This window comes from Bos mutus, chromosome 1 (assembly GCF_027580195.1).
Source record: "Bos mutus isolate GX-2022 chromosome 1, NWIPB_WYAK_1.1, whole genome shotgun sequence".
NCBI lineage: Eukaryota > Metazoa > Chordata > Mammalia > Artiodactyla > Bovidae > Bos > Bos mutus.
The window spans coordinates 135,737,386-135,760,127 of record NC_091617.1 but is presented as its reverse complement, the minus strand read 5'-3'; the positions used below and the strand labels follow the sequence as shown (position 1 = coordinate 135,760,127).

Here is a 22,742-nt window from a genome sequence, read left to right as displayed (position 1 = left end):
TTTTGAACATTAAACTTTAGTGCTTAAAGCACTTTTTGGAGAAAACATAGCCTGGCATGACCTCAATCAATGGGAGTTTAAAATCTTTATTGAATTCACTCATCAAAATATCTAAACAAGAAGGCAAAGAAATTGGACACAAATAGAATTAGACACTCCTAGTATCTGCCTCACAAATACAACTGCAGGATGTCATTTTAAGTAAGACCTTTAAAGATCATTATGAAGAGCAGCACTGTCATTTGTTATGTTATAGAGATCACAAATATTCATGTATAAGATGAAGTGTAAAATACAATGGTCCTAAGGTGATGTCAGGCTTCCCTGGTGGCTCAGGTGGTAAAGAATCTGCCTATAATGCAGGAGCTTTGGGTTCAGTCCTTGGGTAGGGAAGTTCTCCTGGAGAAGGAAATGGCAACCCACTCCAGTATTTTTGTGTGGAGAATTCCACGGACAGAGAAGCCTGGAGGGCTACAGTTCATGGGGTTGTAAAGAGTCAGACACACAGAGCAACTAACACTTGCACTTCCAAGGTGATGTCATGGAAACTTGTAGCTTGGGCAAAATTTCCAGGGGCAACATCATTCATGCGTTCAGTAAGTACTATTTACCACACTTTTTTTTTTTCTCTAACTTTTATTTTACATTGGAGAGTAGTTGGTTTACAATGTGTTAGTTTCAGGTATACCAAAGTGATTCAATTATACATATACATATAGTTATTCTTTTTCAGATTTTTTCCCCCATAAAGCTTATGGGAATATTGAATAGAGTTCCTTCCGTTATACAGTAGGTTCTTGTTGATCATCTATTTTATATATTGTAGTGTGTATATGTTAATCTCAGTCCCCTAATTTACCCTCCCCTTGCATCACATCTGTTAGATGGAGGTATGGTTTGAAAAAGTGTATTAGATGCCTCAGAAGTGCTCCACTAATGGACATATGAATTAAAAGATGCTTAAATGTCTCAATACAGTTTCATGCAATTTGATGATGGAAGAGAGCAACAGTTTTAGACTTAATAAATCATAAGATATAAATTATCTTATATAATACATAATTTTAAATAGGTATATGTAAGTAACAAACATTAGAAGGGAACGTTTCAGAATTTTATCAATATCCTTAAAAGTTTATAATTCAACTTGGCAAAAGAGAAACCTTTTAACATTAAATTGATATTTCTTTATATGTGAAGTCAACTTATTTTCATGCATAAAAGAGATTTACTGAAAAAAAAAAAAGAATAACCATGGTTGGCAGCGGTAATCTTTGTGTTGTAAGCAATAAAAACAATCCCTATCCTTCTAAAGCTTATGACCCTCACATACCTAATAAAGGCTCTATTTGAGTTAAACACGGAATCTATATTTTGCTTACCTTTTTGAGAGCCGCAATCCAGTTTCTGCCAGAGGTTGCACAACATTGGCATACTGAAAGCTATTTTCAGATGCATTATTTCCCAGAAGATATCTATGATAAATTCCCTATAAGTAAATTAACATAAAGTGATTAAAATTCAATGAAAACTATTCTTCAGCTATCCAGTCTTCCCAGTTTTCCAGCTATGTGAATCACTAAACTTACAAAGTACTAAGATATAAATCAGACTATCAATTCTATTAATTTACATGCAGGAAAAACCATGCCACTCCAAATGAAAGTATTACACGCTTATCATCTGGTTAACATACTCTCATCATAACAGAATTATAGCTGGAAATCAAACCAAACTTCAAAATTACTTCAGCAGTTACCAAAGATACCAAATTGGCAAGTTATATCATCTCTAAAGATCACTGTTCTACCTTCATAGTAGAGAAAAAAAAAAAAACTAAAGAAATCAAAATAAAATTAAAAATTATAAAACCAAAAAGAAGACAATGAAATGACTTCTAAGAATATTTTATCTCATTTTTTTGGACCTTTAATTTAGGTGAAACTATTCTCCTTTGACAGAGAAGGTGATGGCACCCCACTCCAGTACTCTTGCCTGGAAAATCCCATGGACAGAGGAGCCTGGTAGGTTGCAGTCCATGGGGTGGGAAAGAGTCCGATAAGACTTCACTTTCACTTTTCACTTTCATGCATTGGAGAAGGGAAATGGCAACCAACTCCAGTGTTCTTGCCTGGAGAATCCCAGGGATGGGGGAGCCTGGTGGGCTGCCGTCTATGGGGTCACACAGAGTCGGACACAAATGAAGCGACTTAGCAGCAGCAGCAGCATTCTCCTTTGAACAGTGTTTGTGGAATGTTCAACTTTTTTTTTTCTTACCTCACCATGTTCTGTGCTTCCAACATAATATATTCTCTGGTTCCCTTACCCCAAACAATATCAACTAAATTTCACTAATGAAATTAGATCTAAAGATCTAAAAATTCTTTATACAATATTAACATTGTAACAGTCTTTCCATCATTTCCAATTCCACATTTCTAGTTAGTATGGATGGAGAAGGCAATGGCACCCCACTCCAGTACTCTTGCCTGGAGAATCCCATGGATGGAGGAGCCTGGTGGGCTGCAGTCCATGGGGTCACTAAGGGTCAGACATGACTAAGAGACTTCACTTTCACTTTTCACTTTCAAGCATTGGAGAAGGAAATGGCAACCCACTCCAGTGTTCTTGTCTGGAGAATCCCAGGGACGGGGGAGCTTGGTGGGCTGCCGTCTATGGGGCTGCACAGAGTCAGACACGACTGAAGTGACTTAGCAGTAGCAGTTAGTATGGAATGTTATGATCATCTCTAAAGTTACTACTATATAGTTTATGACATATAGTAGTTTATGACATATTAATTTCAATCATAAACTATGTCAAGTTTTCATTTGAAATGAAAATCCATTTTAATTTGAAAGCCTATTTGGTATCTTTTTTGTGGAAACTGACAAATACAGAAACATACCATAAACCTTATTGTGAGAAATCCATCCAAGCAACAAGATTAATTAATATGATTAATATGATTCTAAACTACAGGATGAGATGAACACAACAATTTCTTTGAAGATATTTCAGGTATTGGAGGACAGCATGGACTCTGAGGACAGGGAAAAATAACCATAATTTTCCTTAATCTTTTTTTTCCCATTCCTTTTGTTTCTAAAATCTCTTATTTACTTGTTCTTCTTATAAATCCTAACCCCTTGCCAGTGATGAAGCATCTTAATTTCTTAAATAAACAAAGATTCAAACTTAGGTTAATGAAGAATTAGTTTAATGAGGTAGTATAATGAAGAATGCATTTGTTTAAACTGTAAATTAAAAGAAAAACTGTACTTATGTTCAATTTTCTCTCAAAATTTGTCATATTATTAGGAAAATAGACAGTTTTGCTTATCTTCACTCAAAAACATAATTAAGAGGCTGCTGTATGCTAGGTACTGTGCTAGGCTTTGGGAAATATAATGATAATTCTTTCCTCACCGTCAGCCCTGATTAATAAATGGCTTTACAATCTGAATCAGATATCACATTAGGAGTTTAGCTCTTTCTTATACTGATATTCAGGAAATAACCAATTTTCACATACTTTTTTCTTTTTGTCATTATGTCTTTTTCTCTCCATTCCTCCATCTTTTTAGTCTGTTATACCACATTTGCTACTCAACCTTTTCCCTTGCCAAATTCCTATTCTGTAAACTCTGGATTTATATTTTATCCATGTTTGGTATTTGCCATTGTGGAAAATAAATTGATCTAAAGATATTAATATAAGGGAATTCTCTGGTCCAGTGGTTAGGATTCTCTGCTTCCACTGCCAGGGCCTGGGTTCAATCTCTGGTTAGGGAATTAAGATTCCACAAGCCAAGTGACTACATGGCCAAAAAAACAGAAAGAATGTACCATCCCACAAAACCAAAAATATTTTCAAGAGTACATCAGTAAGTAATAGTGAAACACATATTAAAAAATTAATTACCTGTGCTATTCCAGCCATTTTAAAAAATGAAAGGGCAAGAAAGAAATTCCAGTTAGGAAGATTAGAATTAATTCCCCTGCAGCGGCAATATATTGAAATCAGTTCTTCCATTGATGGTATCCCTATAAAAACAGTACATACTATAAACTTTAATAAAAATGTCAGGGTGAATAATTTTAAATGTCATATTACATATAAAATTGAATATAAAACCACTTTTCTACAAAGCAAAACATGTTCCAAGTATTTATTTCCAAAAGAATAGTATATAGAAATGATTATATTTTGTCACAAACTACTAAAAGTAGAATGGCACACTTTAAAAAAATTAATAAAGATGATTTAAAAACATTTCGAAAAACAAATAAAAGCTGTTTATCTAAGATTATAAAATTATCTTTTGTTAATTATGGAAAGAAATAAAGACGATTTTACCTTAACAGAAATTTAGGCAACATTATGTTTTCATACCTATGTTTTCTTGCAAATGATGGCTTTGATTTCCCAATGAAACAGTCCTTGGCCAAAAGTAGAACATCGAGAGATGAGCCAAGTCTGACAAAGGATGACCAATGGTTGAAAGCTCCCAATCAAGCACAGCTATAACTCGAGACTGTAATTAAAATTAAAAGATTTTAATATATTAAATCCAAAACAACTAAAATAAGGAAATAAATGAAACAGAATATATTGAAAATCATATTTTCCATCAAAAGCAAATATGAGGCTGTAGTTTGCAGTCTTTACCCACAGTGGCACAATTCACTTATTTAATAGCCTTGAATGAGTAAAGCCAAGTCCCTTGCTTCCATGATCGGCTCTCAGTTTTTCATTTTACTTTACATAGCCTTAACATGTCTACTAAAGAGCGCCGGCAAGAGCAGTTGAAAGTATTCAACTGGAAGTTAACTATAATAAAAGAAGAAATTCTAACAATTAGCTATAATTTAAGAATCTATGCTCTAATAATGAATCTAGCAACATGACAAATATTTTACTCCTATGGCAACAGTAATTTTTTAAAGTAAGTTATTTCATGCTGCAGATACAAGAAGGCAATTGTTATAAAAGATGCTGCTTGTTTTATGAATATAAAATCAATCATCATATAGCAACATGATAAAAGAGTTGTGTAATTTGGAATCAATAACACAGCTTTCCTCATTCTACTTTGTAACAATATATATCAAGGGAATATAGATTTTTATGTTAGGAACATAGGGCATTCAACTGAAAATACAAGCAATCTGCAGAATAATATGTGCAGTATGATCCTATTTAAATAAAAAGGTTGCAAATGAATACTCAAAGTTGAAAGAATACATACCAAACTGATAACAATGCCTATGGATACTTCAAGTTAGGTAGGAGGGATGGGATATGGGAGGAGGCACTCCATTGGAGGGTCTGTACAGGAAGAGTAACTGAATAGGATTTGTATTAAGGTCACTCTAGCTGCTATGTTTTGAATAGACTGTAGGAGGGCAAAGACGAGACTGCAGCAACAATTTAGCCAAGATTATCTAAGCCAGATAAAACAACAGAGTTCATTTAGGCAATGCATATTATTGTGTTTCATGCCTTTTTGTATCTTTGTATGTGTTTGCACCCCCTTACTTCAGTCATATATTTGAACACATTATTGTAGCTTTAAGGAAAAATGTGGTCTGTGGAACCACACAGACCTGAATTCAAATCCTAGCTCTACAATTTAATGAAAGAAAGTGAAACTTGTTCAGTCATGTCTGACTCTTTGTGACCCATGGACTATACATTCCATGGAATTCTCCAGGCCAGAATACGGGAGTGAGTAGCTGTTCCCTTCTCCAGGAGATCTTCCTAACCCAGGGATTGAACTCAGGTCTCTTGCATTGCTGGTGGATTCTTTACCAGCTGAGCCATGAGGGAAGCCCTCTATCATTTACTGGCTGTGTAATTCCAGACGGTTAACTCTGCAATTCTGGACTAGTTAACACTTCTGATTTTCAATTTAAGTAACCATAACATATCTGGTGTAGAGTTAGTGTGAATATGAAATAAAGGTAGGTAGTATGTCCATTTTGTTTATCAGAGTCTATTTAAGTACCTAGCACACAGTAGGTGGCTAAAATGTATTTATTCAATGAATAAGTACACAGCCTGGCATATAACAGGCATTAAAGAATTTTCTATTATGACTGTGGAAAAATTGATCATTACTTCCTCCATGATTTGCCTTCATAAGACTTTTTATGGTTGTGATTATACTGAATTATCAGTTAAATTTGCTTTAAAAAAAGGATTGGATGCATTTTTGTCCATACCATTCTGTTTGTTTCTGTGCTCCTAACATCCAAAGAAAATTAGCACTTCCTCAGCACAACTGGTCTATGGGCTTCGCTGGTGGCTCAGTTGGTAAAGAGATTGCAATACAGGAGACGAAGGTTTGATCCCTGGGTTGGGAAGATCTCCTGGAGAAGGAAACGACAAACCACTCCAGTATTCTTGCCTTGGAGAATGCCATGGACAGAGGAGCCTATAGTCCATGGGATCACAAGAGTCAGACATGACTGAGTGACTAAACCTAATCCAGTACAACAGAAGCTTCATTTTGTTGATAATCAGCCACAATGTTTATAGTGCATGTAGATTAAAAACAAACTAGCCACAACTGGGTTGATTCCAAGTATACATCAACAGATGACTGGTTTAAAAAGACACAGAATATACATAAGGGAATATTACTCAACCATAAAAAGAAAGCAATATTGCCATCTGTAGCAACAGGGAGAGACTTAAGCAATATTTGCTGAATACAATAAGTCAGACAGAGAAAGACAAATATTGTATGAAATAATCTACATGTGGAATCTAAACAGTAACACAAATGAATGCATATATAAAACATAAACAGACACAGAAGACAAACTTGGGGTTACCAAAGGGGAAAGGGTAGGGGGAGGGACAAATTAGGGATATGCAATTAACAGATACAAATTACTATGTACAAAACAGATAAGCAACAGGACTATATTGTATAGCACAGAGAATCATACCCATTATCTTATAATAACCTATCAGGGATGAGTTCACCTCCTCTCATGAGCACATCAAAATAACAATGATAAGCAGAACAACCACTGATGAAAAAGACCAGAACCTACCAGAAAAGATCCTCTACAATTAAAGACAAAAGAAGGAACCACATCAGGATGAGTAGGACAGGTGGACTTGCAATATAGTCAAGGTCGGAACCCCTAGGTGGATATACACAAACTGGAGAATAATTCCACAACAGAGGTTCTCCCACAAGAGTATGAGATCTGAGCCCATGTTAGGCTCCCCATTCTAGGGTCCTGTACCAGGAAGATGAACCCTCAGAGCATTTATTTGGCTTTGAAGGTCAGTTCAGTTCAGTTCAATTCAGTCGCTCAGTCGTGTCCGACTCTTTGCGACTCCATGAATTGCAGCACTCCAGGCCTCCCTGTCCATCACCAACTCCCAGAGTTCACTCAGACTGACGTCCATCAAGTCAGTGATGCCATCCAGCCATCTCATCCCCTCTCATCCCCTTTTCCTCCTGCCCCCAATCCCTCCCAGCATCAGAGTCTTTTCCAATGAGTCAACTCTTCGCATGAGGTGGCCAAAGTACTGGAGTTTCAGCTTTAGCATCATTCCTTCCAAAGAAATCCCAGGGCTGATCTCCTTCAGAATGGACTGGTTGGATCTCCTTGCAGTCCAAGGGACTCTCAAGAGTCTTCTCCAACACCACGGTTCAAAAGCATCAATTCTTCGGTGCTCAGCTTTCTCTACAGTCCAACTCTCACATCCATACATGACCACAGGAAAAACCATAGTCTTGACTAGACGGACCTTTGTTGACAAAGTAATGCCTCTGCTTTTGAATATGTCAGTGGAGCTTACTTTTGGAAGCTACCAGAGGACTGGGGAAAATACAGACTTCACTTGTAAAGCATGCCCACAAAATCTCACACCTTCCAGGATCTCAAAATAAAAGTCATATTCATAGGGACCTGGGTCAGATCTAACTGCTGGTTTTGGAGATTCTCTCAGAGAGGTAGGAGGCAATTGCAGCTCACCCTGGGCACAAAGACACCAGTGGCAACCATTCTAGGGAGCTCCTTCTACCAGGTGGACATTGGTGTTGGCACATGTCATTGTGGAATCCTCCCTCTAGTTAGCCCTAGGACCCAGCCATGCCCCAACAAACTATAGTCACCAGTCCTGGGACGCCTTAGGCCATGCAACTAACTGGGCCACCCATCAGCAGACAGGCTGCCTGAAGACCCCATGAGCCTGTAGCTGCCTCTGGACACAGCCCTTACCAACAGAGGGCCCAGGAACTTCCTCCTCCCACCATGGGCAGGCACCACATGCAAAAAAACCACAATCCTGCAGCCTTCAGACCCAGATCATTGACCAAAAGGCCATACCCTGCCCTGAGACAAACTTAGCCCTGATTCTGCCCACTAGCAGGCCAGTTCAAGCTTCTGGACACCCCAGGCTCTGTGTCAGAAACCCACCTACCACTGGCAGTAATCTGACACCAGCTCTAGAATCCCTGGATCCTGCAACTAGACTCCAAGACCTGCTCTGCCTTCCAGTAGTCTGGAAATAACCCCAGGACCATCCATGCACAAAGCTAGCATGAAGATTAAAAGACAAAAGTAGTAAAACCACTGATATCCACAATAAGCAGGTAAGGAATATAGAAACCATTTGGATGTAAAATATGATAAAATAACAGTATCATGAGAGAAGGAGAGTACAAATGCAGGGTGGTTAAGATGCATCTGACATTGTGGTATCAGCAACTTAAAACAATACACATACTCATATACCTATTTACCTCATGGTAACCACAAACCAAAAATCTATAATACATATACACACAAAAAGAAAAAGGAATCCAAATATAACTCTAAAGACAGTCATCACATCACAAGAGAATAAAAGAAGAAGAAAGGAAAAAATAAAGGCCCACAAGACAACTCCAAAATAATTAACAAAATGGCAATAATAACATATGTATCAATAATTCCTTTAAATGTAAATGTACTGAATGCTCCAATCAAAAGACACAGAGTAGCTGAATGGATATAAAACTAAGACCCAAAAGATGCTGCCTACAAGAGACTCACTTCAGATCTAAAGATATACACAGACTGAAAGTGAGGGGGTGGAAGTAAAAAAAAAATAAGGTGAGGTAGCAAAAGTTATATCAGACAAAATAGACTTTAAAATAAAGACTGTTACAAGAAACAAAGAAGGATAGTACATAATGGTCAAGGGATTAATCCAAGAAGAAGATACAATCGTAAACATATGTAACAACATATGCACCCAACATAGGAACATTTAAATACATAAAGCAAATATTAACAGACATAAAGGGAGATATCAACAGTAACACAATTCTAGTGGGGGACTTTAGCGTCCTACTTACATTAATGAACAGATCATCCAGACAGAAAATCAATAAGCCTAAAATGACACATTAGAAATGATGGACTTAATTGATATATACATAGAATATTCATCTGAATATTGTGCAGCAGAATATACTTTCTTTACAAGTGCACATGGAACATTCTCCAGGATAGATCACATGCTGGCCACAAAACAATCCTCAGTAAATTTAAGAAAACTGAAATCATGTGAAGCATCTTTTCTGACCACAATGTTGTGAGACTAGAACTCAACTACAAAAAAAGAAAAACTATAAAAAATACAAACACATGGAGGCTAAACAATAAAGTACTAAATAATGCATCACTGAAGAAGTCAAACAGGAAATAGAAACATATCTAAAGACAAATGAAAACACGATGATTTGAAATTTATAAGATTTAGCAAAATCTGTTCTAAGAGGGAAATTTACACTTATAAAAGCTAAATCAGAAAAGAAAATCTCAAACAACCTAACTTTACACTTAAAGGAACTAGAAAAAGAAGAATAAACAAACACAGAGTTAGCAGGAGAAAAGAAATCATAAAGATCAGAGAAGAAATAAAATAGAGACTAAAAAATCAATAGAAAAGAATGATGAAACTAAAGGCTCTCTGAAAAGATAAGCAAAATTGATAAAACTTTAGCCAGATATATTAAGAAACAAAGGAGAGAAACCAAATCCATAAAATCAGAATTGAGACAGAAGAATTTAAAACTGACATCTAAAGATTCATGAGTGACCACTATTAAACTATATGCCAATAAAATGAACCACCTCAAAGAAATGGACACATTTTTAAAAAGGTACAATCTCCCAAGACTGAACCAGGAAGAAATAGAAAATATGAACAGATCAATTACCAGTAAGCAAACTAAATCAGTAATTTTAAAACTCCTAAGAAACAAAATCTAGGACCAGATGGCTTCATGAATGAAGTCTATCAAAGTTTACAGAAGAGTTAATGCTTATTCATTTTAAAGTATTCCAAAAAACTGCAGAGGAAGGAACATTTCTGAACTTATCCTTTGCAGCCAGAATCACCTTAACACCGAAACCAGACAAAGATACTACAAAAAAGAAAATTATAGACCATTATCACTGATGAACATAGATGCAAAAATCCTCAACCAAATACTAGTAAATCAAATAACTGCAGACTAAATACAACAATATGGTAAAAGGATCATGTACCATGATCAAGTGGGATTTACCCTAGGTATGCAAAGATTTTGTAATATCTGAAACCCAATACATGTAGAAAAGGCTTTTGAAAAATTCAAAATCGATTTAATTCAGATACCCATTATATCTACTACTGTGGGTAAGAATCCCTTAGAAGGAATGGAGCAGCCCTTACAGTCAACAAGAGAGTCCAAAATGCAGTACATAGGTGCAATCTCAAAAATGACAAAATGATCTTGGTTTGTTCCAAGGGAAACCATTCAACAACACCATAATCAAAGTTTATGTCCCAACGAATAATGTCAAAGAGCTGAACTTGAATGGTTGCATGAAGACCTCCAAGATCTTCTAGAACTAACATCAGAACAAGATGTCCTTTTCATCATAGGGGACTGGAATGCAAACAGAGGAAGTCAAGAGATACCTGGAGTAACAGGCAAGTTTGACCTAGAAGTACAAAATTAAGCAAGGTAAAGGCAAACAGAATATGGCTAAGACCCTCTTCCAACAACACAAGAGATGACTCTACACATGGACATCACCAGATGCTCAATATCAAAATCACATGGATTATATTTTTTCAGCTGAAGATGGAGAAACTCTATACAGTCAGCAAAAATAAGACCTGGAGCTAACTGTGGCTCAGATCATGAATTCATTGCTTCAAAATTCAAACTTATATTCAAGAAAGTAAGGAAAACCACTAGGCCATTCAGGTATGACCTAAATCAAATCCCTTATGATTTTACAGTGGAAGTGATGAAAAGATTCAAAATATAGATCTGACAGACAGTAAACTGTACAGGAGGCGGTGACCAAAACCATCCCTAAGAAAAAGAAATGCAAAAATGCAAAATAGTTGTCTGAGGAGGGCTTACGACAGCTGAGAAGAGAAGAGAAGCAAAAGGCAAAGGAGAAAAAGAAAGACATACCCAAATGAATGCAGAGTTCCAGAGAAAGCAAGGAGAGATAAGAAAGCCTTCTTAAGTGAATAATACAAAGAAATAGAGGAAAATAATAGAATGGGAAAGACTAGAGGAGGTCTTTTAAAAAAAAAATTGGAGATACCAAGGGGACATTTCATGCAAAGATGGGCACAATAAAGGACAGAAACAGCAAGAACCTAACAGAAAGAGAAGAGATTAAGAAGAGGTGGCCAATCATACACCATGATCAAGTTGGGTTTATACCAGGGATGTAAGGATTCTTTAATACTCGCAAATCAATCCATGTGATACACCATATAAACTAATTGAAAGATAAAAACCATATGATAATCTCAGTAGATGCAGAATAAACCTTTGACAAAATTCAGTACCCATTTATGATTAAAAACTCTTCAAAAAATGGGCATAGAAGGAACCTACCTCAACATAGTAAAGGCCGTATATGATATGCCCACAGCAAACACTGGTTTTTCAGTGGTGAAAAACTGAAAGCATTCCAAGATCAGGAATGAGATAAAGTTACCAACTCTCACCACTATTAGTCAACATATTTTGGAAGTCCTAGCTATGGCAAGCAAAGAAGAAAAAGAAATAAAAGGAATCCAGATCAGAAAAGAAGAAGTAAAACTTTCCCTGTTTGCAGATGACATGCTACTATATGTGGAAAACCCTAAAGATATTATCAGAAAATTACTAGAGTTAATCAGTGAATTTAGCAAAGTCATAGGATACAAAAATCAATACACAGAAATCACTTGCATTTTGATATACTAACAATGAAAAAATCAGAAAGAGAAATTAAGGAATCAACTCCATTCACCACTGCAACAAAAAGAATAAAATATCTAGGAATAAGCCTACCTAAGGAGACAAAAGAACTGTATACAGAATGAGGTACCATTTCATGCCAGTCAGAATGGCTGCAATCCATAAGTCTACAAGCAATAAATGCTGGAGAGGGTGTGGAGAAAAGGGAACTCTCTTACACTGTTGGTGGGAATGCAAACTAGTACAGCCACTATGGAGAACAGCGTGGAGATTCCTTAAAAAACTGGAAATAGAACTGCCTTATGATCCAGCAATCCCACTGCTGGGCATACACACTGAGGAAACCAGAAGGGAAAGAGACACGTGTACCCCATTGTTCATCGCAGCACTGTTTATAATAGCCAGGACATGGAGGCAATCTAGATGTCCATCAGCAGATGAATGGATAAGAAAGCTGTGGTACATATACACAATGGAGTATTACCCAGCCATTAAAAAGAATACATTTGAATCAGTTCTAATGAGATGGATGAAACTGGAACCTATTATACAGAGTGAAGTAAGCCAGAAAGAAAAACATCAATACAGTATACTAATGCATATATATGGAATTTAGAAAGATGGTAACAATAACCCTGTGTACGAGACAGCAAAAGAGACACTGATATATAGATCAGTCCTATGGACTCTGTGGGAGAGGGAGAGGGTGGGGAGATTTGGGAGAATAGCATTGAAACATGTATAATATCATGTATGAAACGAGTCGCCAGTCCAGGTTCAATGCACGGTACTGGATGCTTGGGGCTGGTGCACTGGGACGACCCAGAGGGAGGGTAGGGGAGGGAGGAGGGTGGAGGGTTCAGGATGGGGAACGCGGGTATACCTGTGGTGGATTCATTTTGATATTTGGCAAAACTAATACAATATTGTAAAGTTTAAAAATAAAATAAAATTAAAAAAAAAAAGAATATTGTAAGACACTGATGAAAGAAATCAAAGAGGACATAAACAGATACAGAGATATTCCATGTTCCTGGGTAGGAAGAATCAATATTGTGAAAATGACTATACTACCAAACACAATCTACAGATTCAATGTGATCCCTATCAAATTACCAATGGCATTTTTTCACAGAACTAGAACAAAAAAATTCACAATTCATATGGAAATACAAAAGACCCTGAATAGCCAAATCAATCTGGAGAAAGAAGAATGGAGTTGGAGGAATCAACCTTCCTGACTTCAGACTATATTACAAAGGTACAGTCAAAAGACAGTATGGTACTGGCACAAAAACAGAAATATAGGCCAATGGAACAAGATAGAAAGCCCAGAGATAAATCCATGCACCTATGGGTACCTTATTGTTGACAAAGGAGGCAAGAATATACAATGGGGCAAAGATAGCCTCTTCAATAAGTGGTACTGGGAAAACTGGACAGCTACATGTAAAAGAATAAAATTAAAACACTTCCTAACACCATACACAAATATAAACTCAAAATGGATGAAAGACCTAAATGAAGACCAGAAACTAAAAAACTCTTAGAGGAAAATATAGGCAAACCAATCTATGACAAAAATCACAAGATTCTCCCTGACCCACCTCCTACAAGAATGGAAATAAAAATCAATATATGGAAATAAAATGGAATAAAATAATGGAAATTTAAAAAAACATATTTTTCTGTTTATGCTCAAAAATCCTATATGATTATGGGACCTAATTAAATGCTTTTGCACAGCAAAGGAAACTATAAACAAAGTGAAAAGACAACCCTCAGAATGGGTGAAAATAATAGCAAATGAAAAAACTGAAAAAGGAGTAATATCCAAAATATATAAGCAGCTCATACAATTCAATACCAGAAAAACAAACAACCCAATCAAAAAGTGGGAAAAAGACATTTCTCCAAAGAAGACATACAGATGACTAACAAACATAAGAAAAGATGCTAAACATCACTCATTATTAGGAAATGCAAATCAAAACTATAAAAAGAGATATCACCTGAGACCAGTCAGAATGGCCATCACCAGAGTCTACACACAATAAATGCTGAAGAGGGTGTGGAGAAAAGGGAACCCTCTTTCACTGTTGATGGAAATGTAAATTGATACAGCCATTATGGAAGATGGTATGGAGATTCCTTAGGATAAAACCACCATACTACCTAGCAATATCACTACTAGGCATATATCCTGAGGAAACCAAAATTGAAAAAGGACACATGTACCCCAAAGCTCACTGCAGCACTATGTACAACAGCTGGGATATGGAAGCAACCTAGATGTCCATCAACAGATGAATGGATAAAGAAGTTGTGGTACATATACACAATGGAATATTACTCAGCCATAAAAAGGAACACATTTGAGTCAGTTCTAATGAGGTTGATGAATCCAGAGCCTATTATACAGAGTGAAGTAAGTCAGAAAGAGAAAAACAAATACCTTACATTAAGGCATATATATGGAATCTAGAAAGATGGTACCGATGATATTATTTGCAAGGCAGCAATCAAGACACAGGGAGAAGGTAATGGCAACCCACTCCAATACTCTTGCCTGGAAAATCCCATGGACAGGGGAGCCTGGAGGGCTGCTGTCCATGGGGTTGCCCAGTTGGACACGACTGAAGCGACTTAGCAGCAGCAGCAGCAATCAAGACACAGACACAAAAAACAGACTTTTGGACATGGAGGTAGCGGGAAGAAGGAGAGGGTGGGATATATGGAGATAGTAACATGGAAAGTTACATTACCATATGTAAAACCCATAGCCAATGGGAATTTGCTGTATGACTCAGAGAACTCAAACCAGGACTCTGTAACAACTAGAGTGGTGGGATGGGGAGGAAGATGGAAGGGAGGATCAAGAGGGAAGGGACATATGTATACTTATGGCTGATTTATGTTAATGTTTAGCATAAACCAGCACAATTCTGTAAAGCAAGAATCCTTCAAGCAGAATATAAATAAATTTAAAATTATAAAAAAAGGCGGGGGGTGGGGGAGAATACCCAGAAGAATTGTACAAAAAGGTCTTAATGACCTCGATAAACATCATGGTATAGTTACTTACCTAGAGCCAGACATACTGGAATGTGAAGTTGAGTGGGCTTTAGGAAGCATTACTACATGCTAGTGGAGATGATGGAATTCCAGATGAGCTATTTCAAATCCTAAAAGATGATGCTGTTAAAGTGCTGCACTCAATTTGTCAGCAAATTTGGAAAACAGCAGTGGCCAAAAGATGGGAAAAGGTCAGTTTTCATTCCAATTTCAAAGAAGGGCAGTGCCAAACAATGTTCAGACTATCATACAATTGCACTCATTTCACATGATAGCAAGGCAAAGCTCAAAATCCTTCAAGCTAGGCTTCAATGGTATGTGAACCAAGAACTTCCAGATGTACAAGCTGGATTTAGAAAAGGCAGAGGAACCATAGATCAAATTGCCAACATTCGCTGGAAACAGAGAAAGCAAGGGGATTCCAGAAAAGCATCTACTTCTGTTTCACTGACTACGCTAAAGCCTTTGTCTGTGTGGATCACAACAAATTGTGGGAAATTGTTAAAGAGATGGGAATACCAGACCACCAGGAACCTGTATGCAGGTCAAGAAGCATCAGTTAGAACCTTAATGGAACAATGGACTGTTTCCAAATTGTGAAAGAAGTGTGTCAAGGCTGTATATTGTCACCCTGCTTATTTAACTTCTCTGCAGAATACATCATGAAAAATGCTAGGCTAGAGTCACAGGCTAGATTCAAGATTGCCAGAAGAAGTATTAACATTTTCAGATATGTAGATGATACTACACTAATGGCAGAAAGGGAAGATGAATTAAAGAGCCTCTTGATGAAGGTAAAGAAAGAGAGTAAAAAAACGGACTTAAAAATTCAACATTCAAAAAACTAAGATCATGGCATCTGGTCCCATCACTTCATGGCTAATAGATGGGGAAAAAGTGGAAATGGTGGCAGACTTTTTTTTCTTGGGATCAAAAATCAGTGTTGACAGTGACCACAGCCATTAAACTAAAAGAAGAAAAGCTATGACAAATCTAGACAGTGTATTAAAAAGTAGACTTCACATTGCTGACAAAGGTCCATATAATCAAAGTTATGGAGTATGTCCTTTTCATTATAGGGGACTGGAATGCAAAAGTAGGAACTCAAGAAACACCTGGAGTAACAGGCAAATTTGGCCTTGGAATACGGAATGAAGCAGGGCAAAGACTAATAGAGTTTTGCCAAGAGAACACACTGGTTATAGCAAACACCCTCTTCCAACAACACAAGAGAAGACTCTATACATGGACATCACCAGATGGTCAACACTGAAATCAGACTGATTATATTCTTTGCAGCCAAAGATGGAGAAGCTCTATATAGTCAGCAAAAACAAGACCGGGAGCTGACTGTGGCTCAGATCATGAACTCCTTATTGCCAAATTCAGACTGAAATTGAAGAAAGTAGGGAAAACCACTAGACCATTCAGGTATGACTTAAATCCCTTATGATTATACAGTGACAGTGAGAAATAGATTTAAGGGCCTAGATCTGATAGATAGAGTACCTGATGAGCTATGGACTGAGGTTTGTGACATTGTACAGGAGACAGGGAGGAAGACCATCCCCATGGAAAAGAAATGCAAAAAAGCAAAACGGCTATCTGGGGAGGCCTTAAAAATAGCTGTGAAAAGAAGAGAAGTGAAAAGCAAAGGAGAAAAGGAAAGATATAAGCATCTGAATGCAGAGTTCCAAAGAATAGCAAGAAGAGATAAGAAAGCCTTCTTCAGTGATCAATGCAAAGAAATAGAGGAAAACAACAGATTGGGAAAGATTAGAGATCTCTTCAAGAAAATTAGAGAAACCAAGGGAACATTTCATGCAAAGATGGGCTTGATAAAGGACAGAAACAGTATGGACCTAACAGAAGCAGAAGATATTAAGAAGAGATGGCAAGAATACACAGAACTGTAGAAAAAAGATCTTCACGACCCAGATAATCATGATGGTGTGATCACTGACCGAGAGCCAGACATCCTGGAATGTGAAGTCAAATGGGCCTTAGAAAGCATCACTATGAACAAAGCTAGTGGAGGTGATAGAATTCCAGAAGAGCTATTTCAAATCCTGAAAGATGATGCTGTGAAAGTGCTGCACTCAATATGCCAGCAAATTGGGAAAATTCAGCAGTGGCCACAGGACTAGAAAAGGTCAGTTTTCATTCTAATCCCAAAGAAAGGCAATGCCAAAGAATGCTCAAACTACCACACAATTGCACTCATCTTACACGCTAGTAAAGTAATGCTCAAAATTCTCCAAGCCAGGCTTCAGCAATATGTGAACCGTGAACTTGCAGATGTTCAGCTGGTTTTAGAAAAGGCAGAGGAACCAGAGATCAAATTGCCAACATCCGCTGGATCATGGAAAAAGCAAGAGAGTTCCAGAAAAACATCTATTTCTGCTTTATTGACTATGCCAAAGCCTTTGACTGTGTGGATCACAATAAGCTGTGGAAAATTCTGAAAGAGATGGGGATACCAGACCACCTGATCTGCCTCTTGAGAAATCTGTATGCAGGTCAGGAAGCAACAGTTAGAACTGGACATGGAACAACAGACTGGTTCCAAAGAGGAAAAGAACTACGTCAAGGCTGTATATTGTCACCCTGTTTATTTAACTTATATGTAGAATACATCATGAGAAACGCTGGACTGGAAGAAGCACAAGCTGGAATCAAGCTTGCTGGGAGAAACATCAATAACCTCAGATATGCAGATGACACCACCCTTGTGGCAGAAAGTGAAGGGGAACTAAAGAGCCTCTTGATGAAAGTGAAAGTGGAGAGTGAAAAAGTTGGCTTAAACCTCAACATTCACAAAACAAAGATCATGGCATCTGGTCCCATCACATCATGGGAAATAGATGGGGAAACAGTGGAAATAGTGTCAGACTTTATTTTTGGGGGCTCCAAAATCACTGCAGATGGTGACTGCAGCCATGAAATTAAAAGATGCTTACTCCTTGGAAGGAAAGTTCTGACCAACTAGATAGCATATTCAAAAGCAGAGACATTACTTTGCCAACAAAGGTCCATCTAGTTAAGGCTATGGTTTTTCCAATGGTCCATGTACGGATGTGAGAATTGGACTGTGAAGAAGGCTGAGCACCGAAGAATTGATGCTTTTGAACTGTGGTGTTGGAGAAGACTCTTGAGAGTCCCTTGGACTGCAAGGAGATCCAACCAGTCCATTCTGAAGGAGATCAGCCCTGGGATTTCTTTCGAAGGAATGATGCTAAAGCTGAAGCTCCAGTACTTTGGCCACCTCATGCGAAGAGTTGACTCATTGGAAAAGACTGATGTTGGGAGGGATTGGGGGCAGGAGGAGAAGGGGATGACAGAGGATGAGATGGCTGGATGGCATCACTGACTCGATGGACGTGAGTCTGAGTGAACTCCAGGAGTTGGTGATGGACAGGGAGGCCTGGCGTGCTGCGATTCATGGGGTCGCAAAGAGTCGGACACGACTGAGCGACTGATCTGATCTGATCTGATCTGATGGTTTTTCCAGTAGTTATGTACAAATTTGAGAGTTGGACCGAAGAGAGGGCTGAGTACCAAAGAATTGATGCTTTCAAACTGTGGCACTGGAGAATACTCTTGAGAGTCCTTTGGATAACAAGGACATCAAGCCAGTCAATCCTAAGGAAAATCAACCCTGAAATATTCATTTGGAAGGGCTGATGATGAAGCTGAAGCTCCAAAACTTTGGCCACCTTATGCAAAGAGCCAACTCATTGGAAAAGACTCTGATGCTGGGAGGGATTGGGAGGAGGAGATCCAGGAGGAGAAGGGAACGACAGAGGATGAGTTGGCTGGATGACATCACCAACTCGATGGATGTGAGTTTGAGTGAACTCTGGGAGTTGGTGATGGACAGGGAGGCCTGGCATGCTGCAATTCATGGAGTCACAAAGAGTCAGACACGATTGAGTGACTGGACTGAACTGAACTGAAGAAGGTAAAAGACCTACAGTTGGAAAACTATAAGCAACTGATGAAAAAAATGAAGATAACAGAAACAGATGAAAAGACGTACCATGTTCTTGGACTGGAAGAATTAATATTGTTAAAATGACGATTTTAACTCATTTAACTATGAGGGTTTCCCTCGTAGCTCAGTTGTTAAAGAATCCGCCTGCAATGCAGGAGACCGTGGTTTGATTCCTGGGTTGGGAAGATCTGCTGGAGAAGGGATAGGCTACCCACTCCAGTATTCTTGGGCTTCCCTTGTGGCTGAGCTGGTAAAGAAACCAGCTGCAATGCTGGAGACCTGGGTATGATCCCTGGGTTGAGAAGATCCCCTGGAGAAGGGAAAGGCTACCCACTCCAGTATTCTGGCCTGCAGAATTCCATGGAATATCCAGTCCATGGGGTCACAAACAGTCAAACATGACTGAGTGACTATCACTTTAATTCTAGGCAAGGTATAGATTCAATGCAATACTTATCAAAATACCAGTGGTATTTTTCACAGTAATAGAACAAATGATTTTAAAATTTGTATGGAGGGAATTCCCTGGTGGTCCAGGAGTTAGGACTCCATGCTTTCACCACTGAAGGCCTGAATCAATCCCTGGTCAGGGAACTAAGATACCACAAGCTGTGCAGTGTGGCCAAAATAAAATAAAATTTTTATGGAAACACGAAAGATCTGGAATAGCCAAAGCAATCTTGAGAAAGAAGAACAGAGGTAGAGGACTCATGCTCCCTGTCTTCAGACAATACTACAAAGCTATAGTATCATATCATCAAAATGTATGGTCTTGACACAAAAAATACACACACAGATCAATGGAACAGAATTGATAATGCAGACATAAATCCATGCTCAATTAATGTATGAGAAAGGAGACAAGAATATACAATGGAGAAAAGACAGTCTCTTCAACAACTGGTGCTGAGAAAACTGAACAGCTACATGTAAAATAATGAAATAAGAATATTTTCTCATACAAAAACAAAAATAAATTCAGAATGTATTAAAGACCTAAGTATAAGCCTGGAAACAAAACTCCTAGAGGAAAATACATAGAACACTCTGTGATATAAACTGTAGCAATATTTTTTTAGATCTGTCTCCTAAGATAAAGAAGAGCAAAAACAAACAAATGGTACCTAATTAAACTTAAAAGCTTTTGCATAGCAAAGGAAGCCATCAACAAAATAAGAAGACAATCTGTTAAATGGGAGAAAATATTTGCACATGATATGACCAATAAGAGGTTAATATCCAAAATATATAAACAGCCCATACAACTCAATATTTTTTTTAAAAAAAGCTGATTAGGGACTTCCCTGGTGATCCAGTGGCTAAGACTCCACACTCCTAATGTAGGGGGCCCAGGTTCAAGTCCCGGTCAAGGAGTTAGATCTCACATGGCACAACTAAGAATTTGCATGCTGCAAGGACTGAAGATCCCACGTGCTGCAACTAAGACCCAGAATAGCCAAAGATAAATATTTAAATCTTTTTTAAAAATATGATTTAAATTGGGCACAAAACCTGAATATATCTTTTTCTAAAGAGGATATGCAGATGGCCAGGAGGCACACAGTGTTCAACATCGCTAATCATCAGGAAAATGCAAATCAAAACCACAGTGAGATATCACTTCACATCTGTCACAATGGCTATCAGAAAAGAGAACACAAATGGCAAATGCTGGTGAGAATGTAGAGAAAATGAACCCCTCATATAATGATGGCAATGTAAATTCCTGTAGCCTAATATTATTGAAAACAGTATGGAGGTTTCTCAAAAAACTAAACACAGTACTATCACGTGTGCTGTGCTGTGCTTAGTTGCTCAGTCGTGTCCGACTCTTTGTGACCCCATGGACTGTAGCCTGCCAGGCTCCTCTGTCCATGGGGATTCTCCAGGCAAGAATACTGGAGTGGGTTGCCATGCCCTCCTCCAGGGGATCTTCCCAATCCAGGGATGAAACCAGGGTCTCCTGAATGGCAGGCTGATTCCTTATCAACTGAGCTACCAGGGAAGCCCTAGTACTATCATATGACTCAGCAATTCCACTCCTGAGTACATAACTGAAACAAAACAAAAACACAGATTTGAAAAGATACGTGCATCCAATGTTCACACCAGCACTATTTATGATGGTCAAGATATAGAAGCAACCTAAGTGTCCACCAACAGATGAATGCATATAGAGGACGTGATATACATATACAATGGAATGCTACTCAATCATTAAGAAGAAGGAAAGTTTGCCATTTGCAACAACATACATGGACTTGGAGTGTATTATGCTTAGTAAAAGAAGTCAGACAGATAAAGACAAAGGCTGTTTGATATCACTTATATGTGGAATTTAAAAAATAAAACAAACTAATGAATATAACAAAAAAGAAACAGATTCAGAGATTCAGAGAAGAAACTACTGGTTACCCATGGGGAGAGGGAAAGGGGAGGGGCAATACAGTGGTAGGGAATTAAGAGGTACAAACTATTATGTATAAAATAAGCTATAAGGACACATTGGAATATACAGGGAATATAGCCAATATTTTATAATAACTATAAATTGAATATAACCTTTAAATATCATGAATCACTATACTGTACATTTGTAATATATAATACTGTACATCAACTATATGTCAATTTTTAGAAAGTAACAACTTTTCTTGGTAATGGCTTAGGAAAAATGTCACCCAGCAGTCTGCATGAAGGAGAGGACTGAAATATCTTCATCAGTATCAAGGGAACTTCCAGGGAATTTCCCTAAAAGCAGCTTGTGCTGAAAAGTGACTAAAAAGACAAAAATGAATCAAGTCTAAATGCTGAGAGTAAGAGTCTAGATGTAAAAAACAACTTGACAGTTCAAGAAGAATACAAAAGATTTGAAAAAGGGATTAAAATTTTTTCACAGATTTTATAGAGAGAAGTTAGAGCCTAGATGAAATTATGCAGCAAAAATATGTCCCAAACCCTATTAATCTGACTATGACTTTATTCTGCAGCAAAAATATGATGAATCAAGATCAGGGTTGGAGATTATATATATAGACAAGAGTTGAGAAGATTCTGGAATAACAAGTAAGCTAAGGTCAGGAAACTTTGTAACTCTTACGTTATTTTCACACACATTCATTGTCAAAAAATTATTTTTTCATTGATAATAAAGAAGGTAGTTTTTTAAATGACTGATGATGCCCAAATAGGCCAGGCAGGGTGAGAAGTCAGATGAAGTCATAAGGGGTTCATGAATTCTAAAGTAAGAGCAATCAAATTTGTAGCATCTCAGGTGAGGTATAAATAAGAGAAGTGGAAGGTAGTGAAAAGAAAAGTGAAAGTGTTAGTCACTCAGCCATGTCTGACTCTTTGTGATCCCATAGACTGTAGTCTGTCAGGCTCCTCTGTCCATGGAA

General features: G+C 37.7%; 1 protein-coding gene across 1 annotated transcript in view; it reads right to left on the bottom strand.

Annotated features, from left to right (window-relative positions):
- Positions 1 to 22,742, bottom strand: part of ACAD11 (acyl-CoA dehydrogenase family member 11) — a 117,532-nt gene that overhangs the window by 62,923 nt on the left and 31,867 nt on the right. The window contains exons 6-8 of the mRNA XM_005906541.3: positions 4,397 to 4,538; positions 3,926 to 4,047; positions 1,383 to 1,489 (exon numbers count right to left, since the gene is read on the bottom strand). Of these exons, the coding sequence (XP_005906603.1) occupies positions 1,383 to 1,489; positions 3,926 to 4,047; positions 4,397 to 4,538 (371 nt within the window). The remainder of the gene's footprint in view (positions 1 to 1,382; positions 1,490 to 3,925; positions 4,048 to 4,396; positions 4,539 to 22,742) is intronic.